This window comes from Polistes canadensis, unplaced genomic scaffold (genome assembly GCF_001313835.1).
Source record: "Polistes canadensis isolate GaletaPanama2010 unplaced genomic scaffold, ASM131383v1 scaffold_269, whole genome shotgun sequence".
Classification (NCBI taxonomy): domain Eukaryota; kingdom Metazoa; phylum Arthropoda; class Insecta; order Hymenoptera; family Vespidae; genus Polistes; species Polistes canadensis.
The window spans coordinates 131,589-156,969 of record NW_014569816.1 but is presented as its reverse complement, the minus strand read 5'-3'; the positions used below and the strand labels follow the sequence as shown (position 1 = coordinate 156,969).

The window sequence follows — 25,381 nt, the reverse complement described above, 5'->3', positions numbered from 1 at the left end:
GAAAATTATTACACAACGAGATTTATTATCCATATATACAAACGTTTACATAAACTCACGAGGAGTTGATAAATGAAAACGAAAGACAAATGTGACACGAGTGTTGAACCTTAAGAATCCCATGAACCCTTTTTAACCCTCTGTATTGACACGATAATCGCTAAACGTGTCCAATAAACGAAAATTAAAGGGATTATAATACGAGGAATCTTAAACGACGAGAAATTTATTGTCTATTTACAAACGCGATCTTTCTTCGTGAAATGACCATTAGCTTTCATTTAACAATTATCCTAAATTCTAAAAAGTAGGAAAAGAAAGGAGGTAGGGAGGGAGGGTGGGAAAGAGTTAGGGAAGGAAGGAAGGAAGAAGAAACAGGACATCGGGAAAGACACGATTAAACGGATAGGACAGGACAGTGAATCTTAGCGATATTTATTGTCTCTATGTACAAACGTCGAATAAACGACGTATGGTACGAGAATTGAAATAGTCAAAATGGTTCTACCATTATACAAACATGCGCACGCAGACGGATTCATTCGTTCAATTTCTCTCTCTCTCTCTCTCTCTCTCTCTCTCTCTGTCTTTCTTTCTCTCTATTTCAAGTCAATCATCTATATACAGCTTTCCTGAACACGAAGGCTCCTCGTATAAATATCATGAGTACGATGAACCGGTAAGGTGCTAGGTCGAGCTGGACTAAGACTCCTTTCGGATCCTCCTCTTTCAACGTAACCATTCGGGTAAATCCAGGAATCCTTCGCGTGTATAACCGACGATGATGGTGAAGAAAAGTCAAGTTCCTCGAGGCATCCAAAGTCTTTCGTTCTATTCGCTTCACTTGGCGCATAGTTTGGCTCGAAAATGTCGGGTCGTTGCTCTAGGAGCTTGTTCGGTATCAAATCTGGATCGTCATCAGTTAAATCCGTTGGCACGGCATTACTACTACGTTCCTTAAACTCATCTCTTATGTCCTTATTAAAATGACTCATCATCGTAGTTGTAGCTGCACCAGACATAGTGGTAGTTGTTGTTGCCAACATTCGATTATCTTTACTGTCATATTGAACCACCTCCGTCAATGTTTTTATACCTTGCATCGGATGATTACGACGATGAAGTGTCAAAGTTATTCCGACTATAAGTATGCAAACTGCAGTTATACCACCGGCGAAGCAAGCCACCAATAGACTATAATCTGTTGTTTCTTCGGACGTTCCACGACCTTAGAAGAATCAAATCAATAATAAACTAAATTACATCGTTATTCTATTGAATATTAACGAATTCGTAATTAAACATTCAGGGATTTAATAATAATTGTAAGAATTTAAGGAATGTGTATAGTTAAAATTTGATTAAAAGATTTGTTCAAATGCTTTCTCATTATTTTGTTCTCTCTCTCTCTCTCTCTTTCTCTCTTTGTTGAAAAAAAAGGGTTTTCCTAAATTTACTCTAAGAGAAATGGAAAGATCAAATTGGTGACTAATTTGTACCCACGGCGAGTCGCGAGGAAAAGACTGCAACGTAATCGAAGCAAAGTCTACCAGCTAAGATTGGCTCGTCTTCGGAAGAATCATTCTTCTTATCGAAAGGAAAGGAAGAAAGGAAGGAAAAGAAAAGGAAGAAAAGAGGGTTGGTTCTCTCTCGTCCGAACGCTTGCCGATCTCGGACAGACGTGTCCGGTAAACGGAATTCGCTTTTTCTCTCTGTTATTGGATCACGAAGAAAACGCAGGTAGATTCCGGAAGCGAAGATTAAGAGGAAACGGAGAACCGGTTCGCAAAGAACGATGACCTCTTTGGAATTCAGAAAACGCAGTGGCTTGTTAGCCTCTTCTATCCCTATGTGTTTACTTATATCTTCGTATATATGTGTGTACCTACCTATGAAAAATATATATGTTAGCTTATACACACACACATACCTAGTGTCGTCCTCTCTTTCAGAGGATTCTTTTTAAAAATACGAAAAAATAATAATGCCTTCTTGAATTTTAAATATATCTATTTAAGAGATCGTTTTGTTTGCAGTTCGTATAAATTGTTATATACAAATTTCTCTTTAAACATCTTCGTGTAACAAAAATTAAATAACCCTTCCCTGGTCGCGCCCCATCATCCTCCACCATAACAAACGTAACAATTAATCCACTTTCATTACACAAAAAAGAAATAAACTCGTTAATTTTTACTATGTATTCATTTGAGATCGTTTTATTTGAATTTTCTTTAAACAATTGTCTCCTCTATTTGTTCATATAAAAAATGATACCAAGCAATATCATCATTTGATATCGTTTTACTTTGTATTGCTTAGGTAAACGTAGTATTACTATCGACTAATCTTATAGTTGTTGCATTCAAAAAAAAAAAAAAAAACCAGAAAAACCACAATTTGCACGATTTGTAATAAGGAACGATTCAATCGGCAAACCGCAAAACGACGAATAGAAAGAGACACGAACGTAAACGCGAATGCTTTCGAAAGAAGAACTCGTTACACACGCACGCGTATACTATACCTTTTCATAGAACGGAATCGTACCGCGTAACCAGTATGAATTACGCATGAGGATGGAAATTAAAGACGATAAATGCGGCCGAGAATGAGAGGAGGAGAGCTACTCGGCTCGTTTATGCGATTTTAATTCAGCTCGTACGATGGATGCTGCCGAAGGAGGAGAGGAGGCTGCCATGGAAAGAGAAAAAAAAAAAAAAAGAAGAAGGAAATGCTTTCTCTCTCTCTCTCTCTCTCTCTCTCTCTCTCTCTCTCTCTCTCTCCTTTTTCCCATTTTTTCCTCTATTACTATAGCTCGCGATGAGAAATAGAAAGAAGAATAGAAGAAGTAACGAAAGTAAACAAGAACGTTGGAAGGCATGTAATAATATTCTCGATCCTGTTCCCGAGAAAATTCTCGAGCGACATGCGCGACTTGATGGCATTCTCTTTTCTTTTTCCTTGTTTTTTTTTTATTTTTTTTTCTTCCTTCCAGCTATAATAATATGCTTATTATTTCGTATCTTAAAACCGGTTCGTTAACGTTCGTCATTTGCGATTAGATATTTTTTTTTTTTTTCGATTAGAGGTATTCGGATAGAAATTATTTTTGTTTTCTTTTTTTTTTAATATTTTTACTGATACCTCGTATTTATCGTCAGGCATGATCGTAATTAAGATATCAAAAATAAAATGTATGCAATCTAATTGTGAGTTTATGTTAATTTTGGAATATCGTACTTGAAAAATAGATAACACTTCATGCTTCGTCGATAACGTTGCGAGCCGTCGACTTTTTCAAGACCCTGGCAATAAATAACTGTTCATACATATATGTAATAAGGGCCAACATCTCAACAGGGGTTCAGAAAAATTATACCACTTATTTGCAATCTCAATTATCTAGAAAATACGCTGCTGTGCCCATCTTTCTACTCAAAATATAAGAGATAAATATTATATTATAGAAACAGTGATTAATAAAGATCTTAAAGCATGAAATATATAAAAAAAGATTGATCATATTACGTTAATTTCTTATAGAAAATTATTGTAGCTTGATGCTCTGAGGTTTTATGACCGATTTGTTTTAAATATTCAATATCTCCATTCATTTTATGTCTTTCTATAAGCCATTAGGAAGAATAAATTATTGGAAGGATCGAATTTTTCTACCCAAAAAATAAAAAATTAAATATTATAAGATGAGATCAATGATTAATGACGATCTTAATTCATGACATGTATATACATACATACATATGTAAAATATTGATCTCATTACTATAGCTTTTTGTGAAAAATTATTATCAATTTATCATCGATTGATTGTGTAAATCAAAATTTCTTAATTACAATTTGTTTTATACGCATACCTTATGGTTCTTTTATATTATCAATTTTCATTCGTTTTATGTTTTTCTAATCTATCAGGAGGGATAAATTATTGAAAAAGGTCGGAAGGTTAAAAATAATTGATAAAAAAAAAAGGGTCAAAGTTTTATTTTCTTCCTTACCTGTGGTATACATTGCGACTCCTTTGAGTGTGACGGGTTCAAGGACGACAGGATCACTTCGACCTTTAGCATTAACTGCGTAAAGGTGTAATCTATAATTGCATCCTGGTTCCAAGCCTGATACCTCAAAAACCGGGCCAGTTGATCTATCCGTGTGATTCAGGTAAATGGTATTTACAAGATAAACATTATCTTCACTGTAAACCTCTAACTCGTAATTAGTCAACGGTAGACCACCGTCGAATCCCTCGGAGCACCTGACGATCAACCAATCGGCGTCCCTCGAGTCGGTAGCTTTAAAATCTTCTTGTCCTGTTTTACATAGACGCGTGCTTATCTACACGAACGATTCTCATGAGACAACGAAAACTCTTGCAATTTAATCACGACAAAAACCAAATAGACTAATTTACGTTAACGAACTCAACTTTAAAGCAATGAGATGAAAATTATAACTTTGATTATTCTGGATTAGTTGGTATCTAAATATTTATAACAAAACGTAATACACTATACATCAGTTCTTGATTATTTCGTTCTTTCTCCCAAATGACATACGAAACGTACATTATTTTTTTTCTCTAACAAAAAAAAAATCTTTTGCTTTTATCGTCCATCCCCTTTTTTACGATGTAAAATTTTAAAATTTCGATAAAAAGTCTAAATGGAACGTTGAAGAAATCCAGCCCGACGATATCGTCGTCGTCGTCGTCGTCTCTTTTTTGTTCTTCTTGGATACTTTTTAAACTCTCGAAAAGACACGTTTCTATCATTCACCGTCGTTCAATGGAAAGGTGTAAATCGACGTTAACGACTTTTATCTCTTTCCCCTTTCTTTTCTTTTCTTTTCTTTCCTTTTCTTTTCTTTTCTTTTTCTTTTTCTCTCTCTCTCTCTTGTCCCTTTGTAAAATTTCAAAGATAGTACTATCGAAAATAAAAGGAAAAAAGAATTTATCCGTATAGTTCCTATATAGTGTGCGCATTCGTCAAAACTATTAAAAAGTATTTAATTGTTCAGGAATAAAGAAACAAGGAGGGGAAGATCGCGAGGTGGTCGAAGTTACGAAACCGGTAGCACCTGACCTACATTGCAAAATGCTGTGCCGTCGAAATCCGAACACTTGTTTCTCAGCACTTAGCTGCTCCCCTTCCAAGCAAAGAGCGGCAACTCTCTTTCATCCGACAACGGCAGCATACACAACGTTGCTGCTGACTTTACGGAAAAAAAAACGTCACTGACGTGAGACCGTTTCTTTCGACGTGACGTAGCACCGAGAGAAATACAGAATAGTACAAATAAAAGAGAAAGAGAGAAAAGACATTTCTCGGTCGACTGTTTGCGTTTTTCACTGGCGAAACTACCCTATCGTCTTTAATAAACGCCCTAAGAGACAAATTCTAAGAGAATTCACTCGCGCGATACCACGTTCTTTTTTCTTTCCCCGTTTTTTTTTTTTTTTCTTTTTTTTTCTTTTTTTTTATACTAAACACTTTTAGAAGCATTACCTACTTTTCAAATAAACTCGGAAAAATTAGTTAGGATTTTTGTTCGAGATTATAAGGACTGTGTTTAGTTAAGTACCCCTTCATTAACAATTTACTTGTTCAATTCATATTCATAAATGATATCGTGGGTGAATAGAATAGTCAAGATACGGTTAGAAAAGATAAGACACAATTAACTAATTAATCATGAATATTTTTGAATTATGTCTACTGGTAAATAAGAAGAAGAAAGTAATCGTTATTCCTAATCACTAGCATGTAAAATAAGAATATCGAGTTATGTAAAGTTGGCTTGGTAGCCAAAGCGATAGAAAGATAGGATAGTACAGTTCGCTTACCCATTCGATAGGGAAAGGGTTCGGTCGATTGTACGGCTGTACAATTCTGCAATGGGTATGGCTTCCCAGCTACAATGATCTGAAAAAGACAGGGCGTTTTCTGCAATCCTATACGATTTCTCGCCCAACAAGCTATCGTCCCATAGTCCATGTCGTTAGACGGCGTGTAATTCATTCTGGAGCCGTGCCAATGGTTCGTGACGAGGCTCGACGGTTTGACCTGCGTGAATCGGTTCGACGGCATATTCATCAGCTCGCCAGAATTGTTGAACGTCCAGTGAAAGGTCGTAGGAGGTGGTTTCGATTGTACACCGCAAACCAGAAATATCGTCTCATGCTTCAACGCTCCTACTACTTGCGTTGATGAGCCTTCTTTGCAAATCGGGGCATCTGAAATATCAAATAATCGTTCCTTTTTTTTTTTCACTTTAATTAAATCATTAATAATAATAGTGAATGTGGGATTTGTTATTGTAAATGTATAAAAAATCAGAAAAAGATTCGACAAGTGAAATTGTTATTAATGCAACATATGCCCTTATTCTATAACACACAAATTTCAAATCAAACAAATCCAGAATATATCATGGTAGAATACAAAACGTATGACGTAAAAATGTAATATAGGGTTGTTTCTTTTAAATATTCATTTAAATGTAAATTTGTTCTATCGAATTCTAATGTAATAATCATAAAATTCATTTTTCCATTATCCATAATTTGACTTACACATTATTTCTAAAGTAACCGGCCTGCTGGTAGATTTTCCTTCAAGATTGGTAGCCATACACGAGTACTCGCCAGCTGAACTTCTAGTAACACTCTGCAAAACCAAAGAATTACCACCAGGAAGTATGATCCCTGCTACCGCGTTCTGATGCAATTCCTTGCCGTCCTTGAACCAGGCCAACTTGTAAGCTTTTGGATTGGCCCGGACATCGCATTCGAAGTAGACGTCGTCACCCTCGTTTATATCGTTCGCCCGCAAACTCGAGCCCAATTTGATCGTGACCACCGGAGCGTCTGTAAGCCGCAAACGCGATAAATCGATCGCACCGGTACTCCGATATCCCACAAATATTTTCTCGTCACATGAAACAATCTTATGCGTCATTCAATTTACTTCTATACACGTTTAAATCATTTTATACTAGTAAACTGTTTACTTTTTCATATATATTTTTTCTTAATTCCATTAAAAAACACTCCAATGATGAATAACAAAGTAAAATGTTATATTCGAAAAATAATATCGAAAAAATGTATATAATAATAATAATAATAATATATTCCAACGGTAGAGGATTTAAAGAATAATTCACTTAATGATTAATCTATTTCCAAGTTGTGCTGGACGTCCAAGTTCTCTCAAAATCACTTACAATGAACGAGCAATCGCCATCTATCTTCCAAGGCACTGTCAGGTACAACCGGATTTTCGGCACGACAAGTCAAATACTTTCCGTCGTCCTCGATGGTAGGGACATAACTCAACATACTTCTTGTTATGTTCGGACTATCTGCAAACTATGAAGAACTCAGTATCTAAGCTCGTATAAAATGAAAGGAACTTTTCCATCTAAACATTTGATATTTCGTTTTACAACTTTAATAGCAATTCCACTCACATTTCTGGCCATATGTTTCACTTGATGAGTACCTTTCCACCAAGTCATTATAGCTTCGGGTCTCGAACCGGAACTAGCACATTCTATTTCGTACGTTCTTAATGCCGATATGTGATTTAATTTATTTGTTATATTAACGAATAATGGTTTGACTAAAATGAAAATATTTATTCGAATATATATATCGAATTAATTTTTTAAAACGATATTAATAATATTTATATCCTACATGTAAGTCATTTTAATATCATGCAAAGTTAGAAAACACTCTTAATTAAACAATGAAGTATTGGAAAACTCACGATTAATGTCGAGAATAATTTCGGACGTTAACGGAGACATGAGTTGAGTATTGCTCGCCCTGCAAATCAGTCTAGCTCTTAGAAAATCCCTTGTAACTCGCGACACATCCAAACGATTTATGGTAACATCCCCATGCTCTAACGTATACGTATCGTCGAACAATTTTCCTTCAAAATACCAACAGACTCTCGGTGGTGGTGAACCTCCGATCACTTCGCACAACAACGACATCTCGTTACCCTCGTTGAAGGGTTGCAATATCTTGGCCATAACTTTATTCGAACCCGTGTAGATTATTGGTTTCGAGGGTGGCACTGCCGTTCGATAAAAATCCACAAATTATTCTTTAGCCAAATTCGTCAAACTATTTACTTTTTTATATTATCATGGAACTCTATTAGTAATAACAGTAATTACTGAATCACTTTAGAGAAATGCTTGGGAATTTATAGGTATATAATAATAATAATAATAATAATAACATATAAATCAATGAAATTCGAAGGTTTCGAATGGAAGAAAAAAGGGGGAAAAAAACAAACAAGAAAAAATTTCAACCAAGAAGTAAAAATCTTCAAAAAAAAATTATTTCGATAATAATCAATTTGGTCAGTTAAAATGTTTGAATAAAATAAAAAAAAGTAAAGTTAGTCAACTATGTTTGACAGATCCAATAGATAAAATAAAAATGCAACTAACGGCAGATGAGGTCAACACCTGTTGAACAATTACTATACTAAATTAATTAATTCGAAATCGCGTTAGCTTTAGCCAATCGAAAGCTAGTCAAACTCGTTAAGCGATGACCCATCTTCGTTCTCTTTTATACTTCATTAGAGATCTATCCGACTTTGGAACTTCCCTTTTTCCAGTTAAATAAGCTACTACTGCTACTACTTCTTCTTCTTCTTCTTCTTCATCTTCATCTTCTAAACTTTTCTACGCTTTTAGGAAAGATTTGAAATTTCGCGGGCTTTTTTTTCGAATTCTCGGTTAATGAGTTCGTAATTATTTGAAAGAATGACAAAACACTTGACCTACATTGTTCAAAAAAGAATAGTCGAAGAAAAATGGAAGAAGGGTAGGGAAATGATACCGAAAGGATAAATTAAGCTCACCTATAACGGTTAGGTTGATCTTCTGATTCTTCGTTGGGCTATCTTTAAAGTCCACTCTACATATATATACTCCTCCATCGTCCGAATGCAATGGATCGATCTCTAATTCAGCTGGCGTCACGTTCGTCCTCATAGTGGCTCTTTCCCCAAATACATATGGATCCGACCAAAGCTTTGCTTGACCTACGGCTCTACCGCGGGCATCCATACTATATATTGGCTCGCCTTCCTTCCCGTCTTTGTACCAAAAGACCATGATAACCATCTCGTCTTTCGTCGGTGGCTCGATATCACAAGGTATTTGCGCTTTGAAACCAGACACCGCCGTTATGTCTAATACGGGAACTGAAAAATCGAATGCTTTGTGACTTTTCTACTTTCTTTAAGCCGCATTCTCCAATAATTTACATTTATTATATTTATTTATATAGAAATATATATATATATATATATAGACTATTCTACTTACTCCTTCTTAACTATTATGTAATTATACCTTTTTTTTCTGTCTCTCTCTCTCTCTCTACTCTAATAATTTAATATAAATTTGAAGCAATCAACTGTATAATTTAAACATCAAATTAATATTATTCTCAATTAACATTAAAAATATTTCTCTTCGTTGGTAAAAACACATAAAAATATAATGTTACTTTTAACTCGTAATTTGTTTATTTTTCTTTTTCTCTTCTTTTTTTTTTTTTTTTGTTAGAATTTACATCAATCGTTAAAATAAATGACAAAGACATTAACGATTTCTCTTAGGGTATTTAATTGGACTATCTTTCTTTCGAGTTGGTGGTACGATCAAATTCCCTAAGAGAAGTAAAGAATCACGAGGTAAAGACTACTGCTAGTAATAATGTTTAAAAACAAGTCACGTAGCCGAGTTACTTCGTTAGATCCAGAGAAAAGCGAAGACACACGGAACCGATATCTATCTCTCTTTGGCCGTTCGCGCAACGTTCGCAAAGACGTCGTAGATTTTCTTGCCGCAACCGCAAATTTCGAGTTTTAGTCGATTTCCTCTGACGCGAGTCGTACGACTTAACTGCAAATTGTTAGAAGTCCAGTGAACTTCTCTGTATTCAGGGTATCAACTACCTTTGTATGCCGTGGTTACAATACAAACGTATTCCATTAATGGGCAAAGACACAAAAAAATAGCAAAAACAAAAATAGATTTATTACAATGTCCTCTCACGGAACGTGCACGTACAAAAATATATATCCAAATTTATCTACTTTTCTATTAATATGATACATTAGTAACAATCCTTTTGGTATAAGATTAAATGAAGATTTTACTAGAATACGTAAACTTGTGCAGAAAATAAAAAAAAAAGGCAAGAAAATGTGTCGATCGAAAAGACAAGTAAAAATATTTAGTTGATTAATAGATTATACTTTTAGATATTACCTAATCAATCAAATAATTCTATACCTAAATACATACATATGTTAATATATAACATTCCATTTTAGAACTTTTTATCTGCATAACACACGAAGATTATTTCCTTTCGTTAAAGCTAGCTATATCATCTATTATTATTTTACGAGCAACATAACAACATTTCCTGAACGATACTATAGCAATATTAATCATATCGATATAATTTATGTTACTGAGAAGAAACACGCATTTCGCGACAGTCGTTAACTATTCGACTACGAGCTTGCGATTTGAATTTCCCTTCTCCTAACTCCCATCCGTTTCTATCGTTCTTATGTCCTTCCTCGTCATTTTAAAGACCACTGAAATACGTTTTCACGCGATCTAAACTGCGAATACGTCAACCAAGAATAGTGCATTTTCTCGATTCTATTATCTTATTTTAACAATAATTTCACATTCATTTTTATATCTAATAAAAGAAACTTCTGCCTTTTTATTAACATTTTTTTTTTAACAATATCACAGAATTTCTTCATTTATTTTTCTTCATATTTTCCTATTTTTATATTTTACATATTACAAAAAGCTATTTAAACTAGCAAATATAATAATAACGGATTTGTTAACACTGTCTGTAATTCAGATCTATGATCGCTTTGTACTTGCTTACACATACACAGAGACACGAACGCATATACACAGACATTATCTTCGCTCGTGTTTCTATATGCGTATAATCATCGTTCATGTCGTCAGATATAATCGCTTGTTAGCGTTCCAAGTATACTGTATATTAGGCGAATCCATAATCCGAATTCACGAATGAAACTCGTTGCAACTAGTTCTACGTATATATAAATATTAAAATATTTAATACATAAACACATATATACACACGTGGATAAGCATCCATTCTATCGTAAATTTTGTTCCCTTTAGACGATTTAAAATATTATAACAACGAACTAAAGTATTTGGCAAACTCATTTGCAAATAACAAATATAACGAGTAACGAATATGCGAGTAAAACTCCAAAACAAATCAATTAATAAGCTATTATCAAAATAAACGCGATGAAAATAAAAATAATAGAACGATATACGTATTCAAACTTTGCTTGAAATAAAAATGAAAATAGCAAGAAAACATATATAATCATTTTTATTCATTAAATAAAAATGAAACGTACAACAAAAGAACGTTTGAATATTTGTATCGATCGTTAAATTAAAAGAAAAAAAAGCTAGATGGAACGAGATGGATGGAAATAAAAAGAAACAAAATATTAAACAAGAAAAAAAAATAACAAACATCCTTATAATAAATACGAAAAGTTAAAGAAACTTTTATTTCAGAGTTCACACACGATCTATATTATATTAATTCTATGCTGAATCATCGTAAGTAGAACGTTAACGAGGGTCGAAAGAATTTCTGCCAATTATCATCCATCCATAAATTATCACCGTTGACATGCAAGGAGTATAGTCATTAGTGATCAAACATTACAAGCAAGAAAATTCATTCTACGAATAGTTGTTGAACGATTAAACGAGCAGGAAAAAAACATCTACGAGTACCATCATCTTTATCATACGAATACTTGAACAGAAAAGACAAGTTATTTCCGTGAATAACATTGTTATCGTGATAGTTTAGACAGGACTATCAATTTTCCACCTATACATAAAGCATATTATAATGAAACATTAATTGTCTTTAAAGTCAATAAACAATTGTTAAATAACACTTTTGTCCTAATATTTTTCTTATCGATTTTAACGAAAAAATTGCTATTATATTATTTATAATAAAGAAAAAAGAAAATAGGATAAAAGTTATCCATTGATCTTGGAAACTAATTTATGTTACCTCATTTACTGAACTCCTCGGTTTAATAATCCCATTAGCTTTCCACAAATCTAATGTTTACTTATGCCTTCATTTACGTTGATCACTCTCTAGTAGCAATCCACTTGTGTTGAAGGTTCGAAAGTCATCAAGACTGGCTATCCAAACTTATGAGAAACGGACGAATTAGCTTTCTTATCTTTTTTCTGAACTTAAATGTTTTTTATCTGAATCAGCAACTCAGGAGATTAATGTTTCGGTAGATCTCTTTTGACTTCTTTTATAAGATATCAAGTATTCTTGTTTCAAAATTTATCCTTCTCGTTGTTTATTCTTTATTTTTTCTTCCTTTTATTCTTGCTGTTCTTAATTCCTTTCCCTTCTCTCTTGTTCTTTTTTTTTATCGTCATTATTATTTTTTTTTTTTCTACTAAACGCTCGCATGAAAATTTTTGTATAACATCTTTTAAGTATAATTTCTTTTATTATTTTTATTTTTTTATTTATTAGTAGAAGTAATTTCAATCCACGTTTATAAATTTTTCCTTATATTAAATCCTATTTAATCTTTTCATTGAAAAAATTCGAAATAAAAAGGAAAAGAAGAAAAAGAAAATGTAATAATATAAACAAGAAAAATAAATTAGGAAAAACTTTTTGATAAATATTAATTTAACGCGGTCATGTTGCAATACCAAATTTCCTTATTAATGTTTTTCATGCGTTGTACCTTGAGTTTCTTTCAGTGCATCTTACAAATGAATTTTATGGTACATCAAGCAAAGGGTTATGCGTCTTTTCTCTTGTTAGAGAAGTTTCTCACAACTACTGTTTATACAAATTACACGACAATGTTTCCCTTTTGCATCTTTCTAAGTAATACGCATTTTCATTGTAATAGAATTTCTACGTGTTCCGTACAAAAGTATAAATCGTTTGAAATATAACCAAAGTGAAAATAACAAAAGTATTTATATAATTAAAAAATTTCACAATACATTTTTCTTTTTTATTGTATATTATTCCCAGTAAAAATGCCCAATGCGTTTACATCCATTACATTTTAATTTATTTTTCGTATTGTTCTACAAAAGTATATATATCACTTTCACGTATAATAAATATGAATAAAATAGTTCAATTGATTTAATGTTTAACTAAAAAAAAATATTATGTAAAAGAAAAAAGTAGCAAAATATTAAGGACAAAAAAAAAATATATATATATATAACATCTTTTTATATTAACATTGATAAAGTTTCGAATATACAGGAAATTACGACAGGAAACGATAAAATGTCCTGGGTGATCCTACCAAACGACGAAGTACATACATACGTATTCTCCCATGTAAACGTCCGAATATTATCTTTGGACGTATCTAGTATCGTGAAGTGCTGCTTCAACTAGTGTCTAGTATCGTGAAGTGCTCCAGTGACGTTACAGTGTATACATTGGAAACAAACCGAAGCACCGACAGTTAGATAAATAGAAGGGTTAGATAGAACATAGATCCGAATACATTTGAAGCTTAGATCGAGACATTAGATGCGACGTCCCTAGAAACACGCAGAGACATATACATAATATCGAAAGTACACATGCGTACGTACTCATTTATATATATATATATACATGTAGACTAAATAATTTCCTCTCTCCTAATTTCATAATTAATCTCGTATCGATATCTCCGATAATCCATTAATATCCATGACTCTCCCCATTCTCTATTTCTTCTTAGAAGAACATCGAATATATTAAAATAATATCAAATGCATTTGGAAAATTATTCGATCGAAAAAATTATTTAAAATTACCTTAACATATCTTTTTTTTTATCGGGAATTGGTAAGAAAAATTTTTATTACGTTTTTCGTATTGGATTGTGGGAAATAAATGTATAAGTGAAACAATATGTGTTTTTAACTATATTTTAAATGAAATTTATCGAACCAAATCTCTGTGTGCCATTTCTCATTCAACGACCTTTCGCAATTTGTTCCGCTCAAATTTTGTCCACGATTTTATCAACTTTTCCTTTAATTAGGCAACCAAAGCGAGACACATCTTTGACAGGAAAATTTCTTGATTGATAACGTTGAATCAGCTTTGTGTCACCCGCTCCTGTCACTGCATCATGTCCTTAAATATCACACATTTTTTTTAACCAACATGAGTCGCGCGCATTCTTTCCTTTTTGGATATAAAATTTCAAAATATATCAAATTTTTTCTTAATTTTTACATATTTTCCAGACACGAGAATTTTCGATTGAATGAAACAAATATCACAACGGTTTTTTGTTTTAATTATTCTGTGATACATATAGAGACTTTCAAATACTCGCAAATATCACCAGATTCGATTAATATTTAAAGAAGAAAAAATCTTTAGTAAATGTTTATTTAGTATATTATATTATTAATTTATAACGAAAAGAATTAATTTTTTGAAACTCTTTTTTTTGAAACATTTTTTGATCATTTATAATCTTTTAAAATATCGGATACCTTTTTTTCGTTAACACTCTATATAAATACAATATTTTCATATGAATTATTGATTAGCTTAATTTATTAAACATCTCGTTCTTTTACAATATAGAAATAGTTTAAACTTATATCAGTTTAGGCTCGTTTACAATGTTAATTTGAGGAAGCACGATCAGTGTACAAATCACGTAAGTTGTTCAATATATGTATTAACCTTAATGGAAGAGATTAGGAAGAGAGTGATTTGTCGATCCATCGAACTGGAAATAACACGAAGCAACGTTCCACTTCTTCTTTTTCTTCTTCTTCCTCCTCTTCTTCTTCTTCTTCTTATATCTCTACTACATTTAGTACTGTCGATAAAAGAAGAAAACACTTCTTATCTGTAAAATCGTCTATCGAAGCAATACAAAGTCAAAATATCGACTATTACTTCAGCACTAATTTGCATTTGTTTGCTTAATATAATATCCTCGATGCTTACTATTCCAAATGTAAACGATGTTTGCATATTCTCGCTAGAATTTACTTCAAGAGAAAACAAAGTCTTACTCGTATTACTTACATACTTATAAATGATAAAACGATACATGGAATTATAATAAAAAGGATTCTTTCGAAAATTGATATCAACAAGGATAGAATTATTTTCGAAAGATTTTTAATTAAAACATTTATACTGAACTGTGCCCCTTTCTTACCCCCTTCTATCTCTCTCTCTCTCTCTCTTTCCATTTTTTTATTTTTTCCTCTTCTTAACATTCCCATCACTATATATATATGTATATATATATATATATATATTACTTCAATTTTACTTACATATATATATTCTTTCAACATTCTGTTCTAATCAAATATTTTCATTTGAAAGAAAAAAAAGGAAGATCCCTCCGTTAAAAGAAGGACCCAGGTTTTTTCTAAGAGAGCTATTGTAAAGCTAAGGTCACAACCGATACCTTCAACCAGAAACCTTCTTCTTCCAATCGGACGTTGAAAGCAGGATCGCATACCTCAACTATATACGATTTCGGATTGGATCCTACTCAGGAATTGAGAGATAACGATAATGTAAGATATCTCCTGAACGATATACAAGAACCCATGAAGAGAAAAGGGCTCGTAGAAAGGGCCAATTCTGAGTTGCTTCCAAAAGAGATTATGATAATTAACGGATGGTAATTTCTCTTTAATAAGAACGAAAGATACGTCTTTTCCATTCGTTGGATTTTTTTACAATTATTTTCTTCGATCGAATATAAATTCACCAGTGATACTGATACCGATATTGATGTTACAAAAATATTTAGATTATAAAATATAGAAATTAAATAAAATTATAAACACGAATGAATAAAAACAAAAATGATATTATTATAAATGGAATCATTTATTAGGTATTGAAATTAAAATTCGCTGTAATAAAATAAATACTAACTTTGTTTTTTTTTTTAAAGAATCGAATTAATTTCTACACTTAATAATCACGAACAATTTTACGTGAAATGTTAAAAAAATATATAAATGCCGTAAAATAATAAATAATATTATAATATAACATATAACATATAACATATTGCACACACACAAATTTATTTGCAAGACTTAACTACTTAATTAATTGAAGCTTTATTTACAATTTAAAAATAATGCTTTTGTAAATATAATTATTGTATACCTTATTTTTATACATTTTTCACGTTGGATACAAATTTTGTATGTATATGCATACACACTCAACGTAAACGATCAAAGCATTAATAACTCACATTTGAGTTTCCGCGCGCTTGCAAATAAATCGAAATAAAACAACCATGCTCGGGAAATAATTTATGTAACAATCGACATGCAAATAAAATGGATAGAGTAAAGCGATTCGAGTGAAAATTCAACGCTAATTAGTTCAAGAAAAAAAACTAATGATCTCTCCGTTCGCTACACAATAAATCCTTTACTTTACATGCAAATCTCTCTTTATTCTCTTCGATGATCACATGAATTATGACGTTGAAATGAGTACTTTATTACGATATTATACATCGGGTCACAGCTGATTCTTTGCACTTGCCAATATATATATATAATAGAAATAATCTAAAATAAAATAACAACGATATTATTAATTGTCAACTAATTCTATTTCAACGTTTCAACGTATCGTATCAAAGTTTCTATTAATATTGATCATTTTGTAAACACATTCCATAATACTTTTCTATTTTACTCCACGCTATCAACAAATATGAGCCACTTAAAAAGTTTGTCAAATAAAACATATAGAATCTCTTTACTCGTAAAAAAAAAACTCGACTACGAAACACGTCCGATTAATATAAAACAAACCCGGGCACACACGAAAAGAGTAGAAATAAATTGGAATGTGCGAGACAAGAAGAAAATTTGATTCCTATGAGAATCTCAGGAAAATATAACTATTTAAAAAGTAAAAAAGAAATGATCTAAAATAAAAAAAGAGTTGTAGGAAGAGGTGAAGGAGGAAGAAGAGAAGGGGGAAGGAAAAAGGGCCTAGCTGATGACTGCCGAACCGTTAATACTCAGCCACGGCTTTCGAAGTGGTCCATTAGTCACAGTTTGTCGGAGTTCCCAGCTAAATTTTCGTCTACTATGCTTTTCGCGAAACGGTCTCTAGCGAAAAGTTTGACCAGCTACGAGTAGCCTGTACTGATCTTTCTACAGAAAGAGAGAGAGAGAGAGATAGAATGAGAGAGAGAGAGAGAGAGAAGGAGAGAGTGAGTCGTTCGTTAGTCCCAACCCGGACTTTGAAATACCGTGCTCTCCTGTTTTCTCTCTTACCACATATCGCCTGGCTGCTTCCAACTTATTTTTGCGAGTGAAAGAGAGAATAAGTCATTGCACATGCACCGACGAAAAAAATAATCCTTGGATGTTTCTCGATTCTTTGTTTATTTTTTTTCATTTCCATTGGTTCAATATATTCTCTAACATTAGAAAAACCACCTGCCAAGTTTTCTTTTCCGCGAGTTTCGTAAAAGAACTTTCGACAAAATATCGAGGGAAAAAGGGAATATGAAATTTGTAGAAACACTTATTAAAGCATAACATTATTACATTTTATATACCGTATATATAAAATCTCGTTTATTTATATTATTATATAAAACTTAAAGTATAAGCAATTGTCAATGATTATACTTTGGTTCCTAATTATCATATATATATGTTACCGTCAAAGCAGGAAATCAGTCATTACTAGTAATTCCTCGGCATTAATATGAATGCAAATAGCCTTCAGAAGAAGTCGGAAATAAGACTTTTTAGAGAAATTTTCCTAGGCATCAAATATAATACTTTGATATCCTATAGAATATCAAATTACTATTTAAACACTTTTAGTATAAAAATTTGTACAGAAACTTTTCAAAGAAATATCAGAGATTGCAATGCTGTAAATTGTGCATCTTTGCAATTTCTTTGAAAAGTTTTGGTAAATATTTTTTATACTAAAAGTGAATATATTTTAATGAAACTTATATTAAATTAAAGTACACTCTTTTGTCTACGCGTAGAATACTTTGTCGAGTTATAAATCAATCTGAAAATGTTCAAAAAATGTCAGAGAATGCAATGCAGTAAATTGTGCATCCTTGCAATTTCTTTGAAAAGTTTTGGTAAATATTTTTTATACTAAAAGTGAATAKATTTTAATGAWWYTTATATTAAATTAAAGTACACTCTTTTGTCTACGCGTAGAATACTTTGTCGAGTTATAAATCAATCTGAAAATGTTCAAAAAATGTCAGATAATGCAATGCAGTAAATTGTGCATCTTTGCAAATTCTTTAAAAAGTTTTGGTAAGAAATTTGACAGTAACGAATGATACAAATGAGAAAATGATAAAGAATTTATCGTAAAATAATCTTATAGACGATATAATATTATATAATAAAAGCGGATAAAATACACGCGAATGTAGGAAACGTGCCGACAAGTTTTTCGAAATCCAAAAGGAATAGTCGAAAGAGAAAGAGAATATTCCGTTCTCTGTTATTAGAATAGCAGATAGAAAGAATCTACGTGAAGCACGTGCGACGAGGGAAATCGGATCGAATAGTTTCCCATGCGAATCGAAAACTTTGGTCGTGCTCTGGCAGCTACTGCTAAAGGAGGATGACGCTTGCACGACGTTATTTTATAAATGGAAAATGTTACGACATTGCATCAAGAATAGATACCTACGTCTACGTACGCGTGAAACGGAAGTGCGATGAGCTGAAAACGAAAAGACGGACGAGAGACCGATGTTATACGTTTACTAAATTTCAATTATTTCCTTTTTTATTTTTTTAGCCCGTCAATTTTTATTCATATTTCTTCTTCTCTCTCATTCTCTCTTCTTTTTTCTTCTTTCCTTTTTTTTTTATTTCATCTAATTGTAAATCTCTTCTTCAATTAAAAAGTAATTAACATCAACGAATCGTCTTTAATGCAATGAACAACTACGACGATTTCTTTCGCCATCGTTATGGAAGAATAATCCTACGTTTGAATTAAAAAAATGGCCCTTTTTATTATGTCAATTCAATTCGTTTTACAAACGAGTTTTAAGAGTTGAGAGGGTGGACGATAACGTTGCGTTTCTCGCATACACAGAATGTAAAATGTTCTGGTATCGTGAATATACAGGTAAACCACCGACGTATATCAGAGAAAAAAGAAGAGAAACAAAACAAGAAAAAGAAAAAGAAGAAGAAAAAAAGAGAGAGAGAGAGAGAGACGACATCGTATGCCCGGAAGCTTGAACTACGCGAAGTTTCCGGTTATCTCGAATCACCGATCGTTACCGCGTATCTCGCATTGGACGTTGAAACCTATTTTTTTGTTCTCCATCTCTCTCTTACTAGTATAGCCTACAGCTATATAGACAAGAATGATATCCCAAGGGATCGTCTTTCCTTTTCTCTCTTATGAAACATCGTCTGCCCTTTCCATCTTGACTATTTTTCTCTCTCTCTCTCTCTTTCTTTCTCCCTTCTCACAAACTTGTATGCTCTCGCGATTACACTTGTATTTCTTTTTTTTTTTTTTTTTGACGAGAAAAAGAGAAAGGGGGACGATCATAGTGGTATAGCGCATTTTATACTTTATGAACTACGAAACGTCTCATCTAATCCCAACGCGAGATAAAATCGATCGTTCGTATAGAAAATATAACGATATTTCGCGAGTAAAAATTTCCTCAGGGAATCTTTCCTTATAGAAAGGTTACGTGTTTGTAAACTATCCAATCTTGTTTATAAACTTTAATTAACTAATTAACATTTGTACAAATTAGTTTAATGAATTTATAATCTATGAATATTCGATATATTATTTTATAAAATGTGAATAATATTATAGAAATTTTATATAAGATATATCTTATTTCTATTAATAAGAAAATTAGATTTCTCGCGATAAAACTAAAAGCTAAAAATAAACTATTACTTTCTCTCCTTCTCTCTCTCTTTCTAATACTCTTCTATTTAACTCGTACAAACATTTATTCGAACATCATCGATATTAGTTCGGGCGAAAGTCTATTTATATCTTTGACACCCTAATAAGAGAATTCGGCTACTCGACTCGACTTTAACGTCTTTCACGTTCGAGATTCGCGTGCCTATTAACGATAACTCTCTTCATTTTTCTCCTCTCGGTTGAATTTAGGACTCCACGGCAACGACCGACCCATTGCGTGCGAAATACTAGCTCGTAATTACGATTCCCGTATAACTGTCAAGAAGTTTCGCGTTCTTCTCACGATTCGCGCTAAATGATAACGTTCTTCGAGATTAGCTAGATCTCTTATCCCAATTTTGCACCCTCTGAAAAGAAGTGAAGAGGGAGAGAGGGAAAGGGGCGGGGAGAAATGAAAAATAATATTAATAATAATAATAATAATAATGAGGAACTTTAAAAAAGACTTGTATGATTTTTAATTTACGAACTGTTATTGGTAATTATTCGACATATACGTCATATACCTATTGCGAATCCGTAGAGACACTGGTCGATTACCGGATCCGAGGTGGAGCCGTTATGTCAATTTGCATAATGCATCGATTAAATAAACGGGTTGTGGTCCTGTCCGATGTCGTCGAGTACGGGCTCGAGTCGTGACTGCCGTACACGCGGACACACCGCAAAACAATTATTGACAACCGAATTCTCCATGCCATTCGCGTTTTAGGCCGTGTCAAAATTAATAAGCGCCGTGTCTTCTTTTACTCTTGATGTTGATAACGCTTGTATAGAATTTGTGAACGTTCTGTATATTACGTTAGATCATTATTGATGAGCATAATTGATTCGATCGTTCTCGGACACACGTACATTTTAGTTATTTTCATATTTGAAATACATAATAAATCATTACTTTATATATTAAATACTTTAAAATATTCATACATTTATATTCATTTGATTCTTTCATTGCTGTTAACTTTCATTCGTTTTTATGATTTCAACGAATACATATCGTTTTTGGATTATTATAATATTATATACATAAATTATCCCGTTAATTATCTTCAATAAAAATTGCAAAGCATGATATGGGACGATCTAATCGGTCAATAAATTACATTACCAATCCACCTGTGTTTCAAAATGTTTCATTTAAAAACTTGCGAATTTTCGCTATCTTGTTAAAAAATGATGAATAATTGCATATGCCTGTTGCTGAAAAACAAAGTGTTGCAATATCTTCAGATAAGTATTTGAGGTCAATGTCGATTTTCACCGAAAATCTACTATACAATACGTAATTTTCTCTACGACAAAAATCACAACTAATATCTAATAAATTAATATATAATACTCTGTAGCCTTTTGGTGTCAATATTTAATTACTAACTGGATATTCTGCTAATCACTAATAGTGTATATATATATCAAATATTCGTAACATCGTTACTGTAGTAAAATTAATTATGTGGTAAATATATATGTATCCCCTAAATTCTTGTTTAATAATCATACACGTGCCATCAGAAATTTCATTAAATTATAAACTTGTATAGATAATGTTTGGATATCTTGTATATATAATAAAATTACACATTACTCCTAAATGTAATTAATAATGATTAACAATCAACAATATTGCTTTTTACATCGTTGACCGATTAAAATCATTAAATAAACCTATCAAATTTTAATACAATGCAAAAGAAGGAGTAACAGAAAGGATATTTCTGCTGTTCAAAGTTTCCTTCTCATATCAATATTACTCCTCCAAAATACTTCAATAAATTTACAAGCATATTCTATTCGTAAAAATGAAAAAAATCTTACATTAACTAACATAGTTGCAATGAAAATCTAAGCAAAAGAACATTAATCGATCCTACGAATCGTTATGTCAATTAAAAGCTAATATTATAATATTAACCTTAGAAAAAACGACAAAATTTGATCACGTAACATCACGCGAATCGTAAATAAACATCATAAAGAATGATACATTGTACTAAAGAGCGTGGATTTGTTCATTCTTCGACACTAACCCATTCTTGAAAAAGCAAGGACAAAGCGTAACATGAAAAGCACGATTTTTACCTTTGCCAACGATAAATGAGCGGAGGTTCTGTTAATCCGAGCTCGTTCTATTTTACACATGTTTTTAGATAAACGCTTTCTCTCTCTCTCTCTCTCTCTCTCTCTCTCTCTCTCTCTCTCTCTCTCTCTCTTTTTCTCTCTTTTTCTCTCTTTCACTTTTTTTTCTCTTCTGAAAGTACCCACGCCCTTCCACATTTTTCTTTTTTTCCTTTTTTTTTTACTTCACATCGAGAAGCAACGAGCGACGCGTAAAAATGCTGCCAAGCGACGTATCATATTACGAAAAAGTGCTCGAAAACATTAAACCATAATAACAATCGATATTTCGAGATTAAATCGTTTATCGTTGGGATATTTATTGTGTCGTAGTATCATTCACGTTTATTATAAAGAAATCATCTTGTCGTATATAAATTTAAACATAAAATTAAATGTAAGATTCGTAAAACGTATGCTGTAAGTTAATTACAAGAATTGTACAATTATCTGAGTCAATTAACACAATTTATACGAACTCATACCAATTTCCTAGAAATTCGTTCGAATTGTTGTTTGAATTATTTGGAAACTAATTGTGTTGGAAAATCCACAAAATAGAATGTCAACGATGAAAAACGACAGTACGTTTTAATCTGTCTGGATGTCATTCTTGGGAAAATATTGTTCACAGATTTCTCTCTCTCTCTCTCTCTCTCTCTCTCTCTCTCTCTCTCTCTCTCTCTCTTTCTCCCTTTTCTATATCTATACAATAAATCTATCGAACCGGATTACAAACTTTTCATTACTATTTTTTAACTATTTCGAAAAATACTTCGTTACTTGTAGAAACGTCTAATTTAATCCTTAATATCTAATTTAAAACAGGTCAAACTTTTAAAGCGTTAATAATATTCAAACGTAGAAGATTTCATTGGTGAAACAATAGAGAGAATGAAAAAAAGTTCCGATCAGAAATTAAGATAATCGTAAGAAAGTTAAAAGTCGTTCGTAGAAAGTTGTCGACATACTGAAAACTACTCAATGACAATATACTTGCATACGATGATATATAGATAAAATACGTACATAAGTATAAATATACGTATATACGTATTATTCATTTTCCAAAGTATAAACGAGGATAGAACAGTTATACGTAGTTTAAAGGACTTACTGGGTTCGTCGACGTCGCTGAGGACAACTTCCGCAACGGCAAACCGAGCGAAAACGCTCATCAGTAAAAGCATTCTCCTGAGCATTCTGCGTTGCTATAACTGAATAGACGAATATCTATCTTTATCTCTATCAATCCGCCTGTCTGGCGTTCTCGTTCAAATATCAGTCTCTTTAACGTTCCACAAAGGTATAACTTCTCCCAAAGTACCTGGCTAAGTCGAGTTTCAATGAGTCAGGTCTTCCGATAATCCGAAATTTAGATCCTTTCCCTCTTCCTACTTCGTTATCACTTAAACTAACTCACACACATATAACACATCATAATAATAGGACACGTATCAATACCAACAAAAGGTTTATTCGATTTGACGTAAGAGTTTCTCACGTAAGATAATTATTGTTGATTTCAAACTTAGGAATATTTTCCTGATAAGATTTTCTTGTTTCTTCATTCATGGAACGAGGAAAGGAAAATAAAACTATATATATATATATATATATCTGTCTTTCTTTCTTTCTTACAACAATGTCGTCGTCCTCCCTTTTATTCTCTTCTTCGTTAGAACGATCGTTCATTTTCACCATAAGACGACAGCAACCTGTCTATTTATGCTTCGACGTATCGTCATTGCCGCGACGTTAATGGACTTACTCGATCGAACGATCCTATCCCTTATATAGTATATCCGTACACGCTCGAACGATCGACGACCCTTTATATACATCGGTAAACTTATCATATGCGCCAACGAGTTTCCGTCATCGTCTAACGATAATGACGTAATGGGCCGATTTACGAGCAACCTATAAAAATCGAAAACCAATGGATACTCCTCCTGCAACACCTCGACTGCAAACGAGAGAACGTCATATCGATGCCCTTTCTATACTCGTATATCTTCGTATTATACACGATTTTTATCCCGACATCGATTACATCTCACACACGTACTCTTAAGAGGATATTATCCTTGCACTCTTCAACGACTCCTCTTCCGACGTCTCGCTTCGATCCTTCTTCCGTTTCACTATTTTCCTTTATTTTTCTTTCCTCTTTTCTCAAACCGTTCTAATCTTTCAATCACTTCTGTTCGATCTCAATTATTTATAGAAATCATTTCAATTATATCCAAATAAACTTTCCAACAATCCGTATCGGCGATAATTAACTTCCACTATGCGATAGTATCAACGAAATTATAATATCGTCATTCAATATATATATATTACAATAATAATATTGTTCATTACCAAAAAAAAAAAAAAACGCGAAACAATTTTCGTAAAAACGTTTAAGATCGAGAGATCCTTTTCTTTTTTTATTCTCATTCGAATCGTCCTCTCCTTTATTTTCTATCCACTTATAATCGTACAAAATTGATTGTATTGTTCGGAAAAAAATTCAACACTTGATACGAAATATATAATAATAATAATAATAATAACAACAACAATAATAATAATAATAATAATAATGAAATGAGAAAAAAGAAATAAAATTCGAATGAAGAAAGAGATTCCGAATAGCGTTAAACCCCTGCGCAAGACGGAAGGCGCGCTTACTGCTGCGTTGCGGCAGGCCTACTGACAGGGGCCACCAAGCTTTCGGCTCGGCTCGGCACGAATCGTGCGACTCCGTCGCCCTCCGACGGCCGCTCAAAGTATTCGTCCGATCACTTTTCCTCTACCTCGGCCGGCCATCGAGCCGCGCACCAATACGAACCCACGGATCGTACCTGAACATTACCACCCAACCATAGCCACCTTCTTCGACCCGGACGAACAAACTCTTTTCTTGGCCATCTTACGAAACGATCGGCTACCTGGATAAACGTTCAAAAAAAAAAAAAGAAAAAAAGAAAATAGAAAAAAACACGTTTCTTTTTTACTCTACATTGTTACACTCTCAATATAGATATTTTCTATCTTTAATATATTATGATTTTTCTATATCAAATGTGAATTACTTTTGTGTAGAAATTATTT

General features: G+C 32.6%; 1 protein-coding gene across 1 annotated transcript; it reads right to left on the bottom strand.

The window, feature by feature from the left end:
• Window positions 1–24,976, bottom strand: LOC106790924 (hemicentin-2-like). The gene is made up of 9 exons (XM_014756188.1): window positions 23,394–24,976; window positions 8,913–9,257; window positions 7,794–8,108; window positions 7,492–7,643; window positions 7,246–7,390; window positions 6,593–6,886; window positions 5,864–6,253; window positions 4,020–4,331; window positions 1–1,228 (listed from the first exon to the last, which is right to left on the bottom strand). The coding sequence occupies exons 1-9, from the start codon at window positions 23,476–23,478 to the stop codon at window positions 618–620; spliced, it is 2,649 nt and encodes an 882-aa protein (XP_014611674.1). The 5' UTR covers window positions 23,479–24,976; the 3' UTR covers window positions 1–617.
• Window positions 24,977–25,381: the final 405 nt, after the last annotated feature.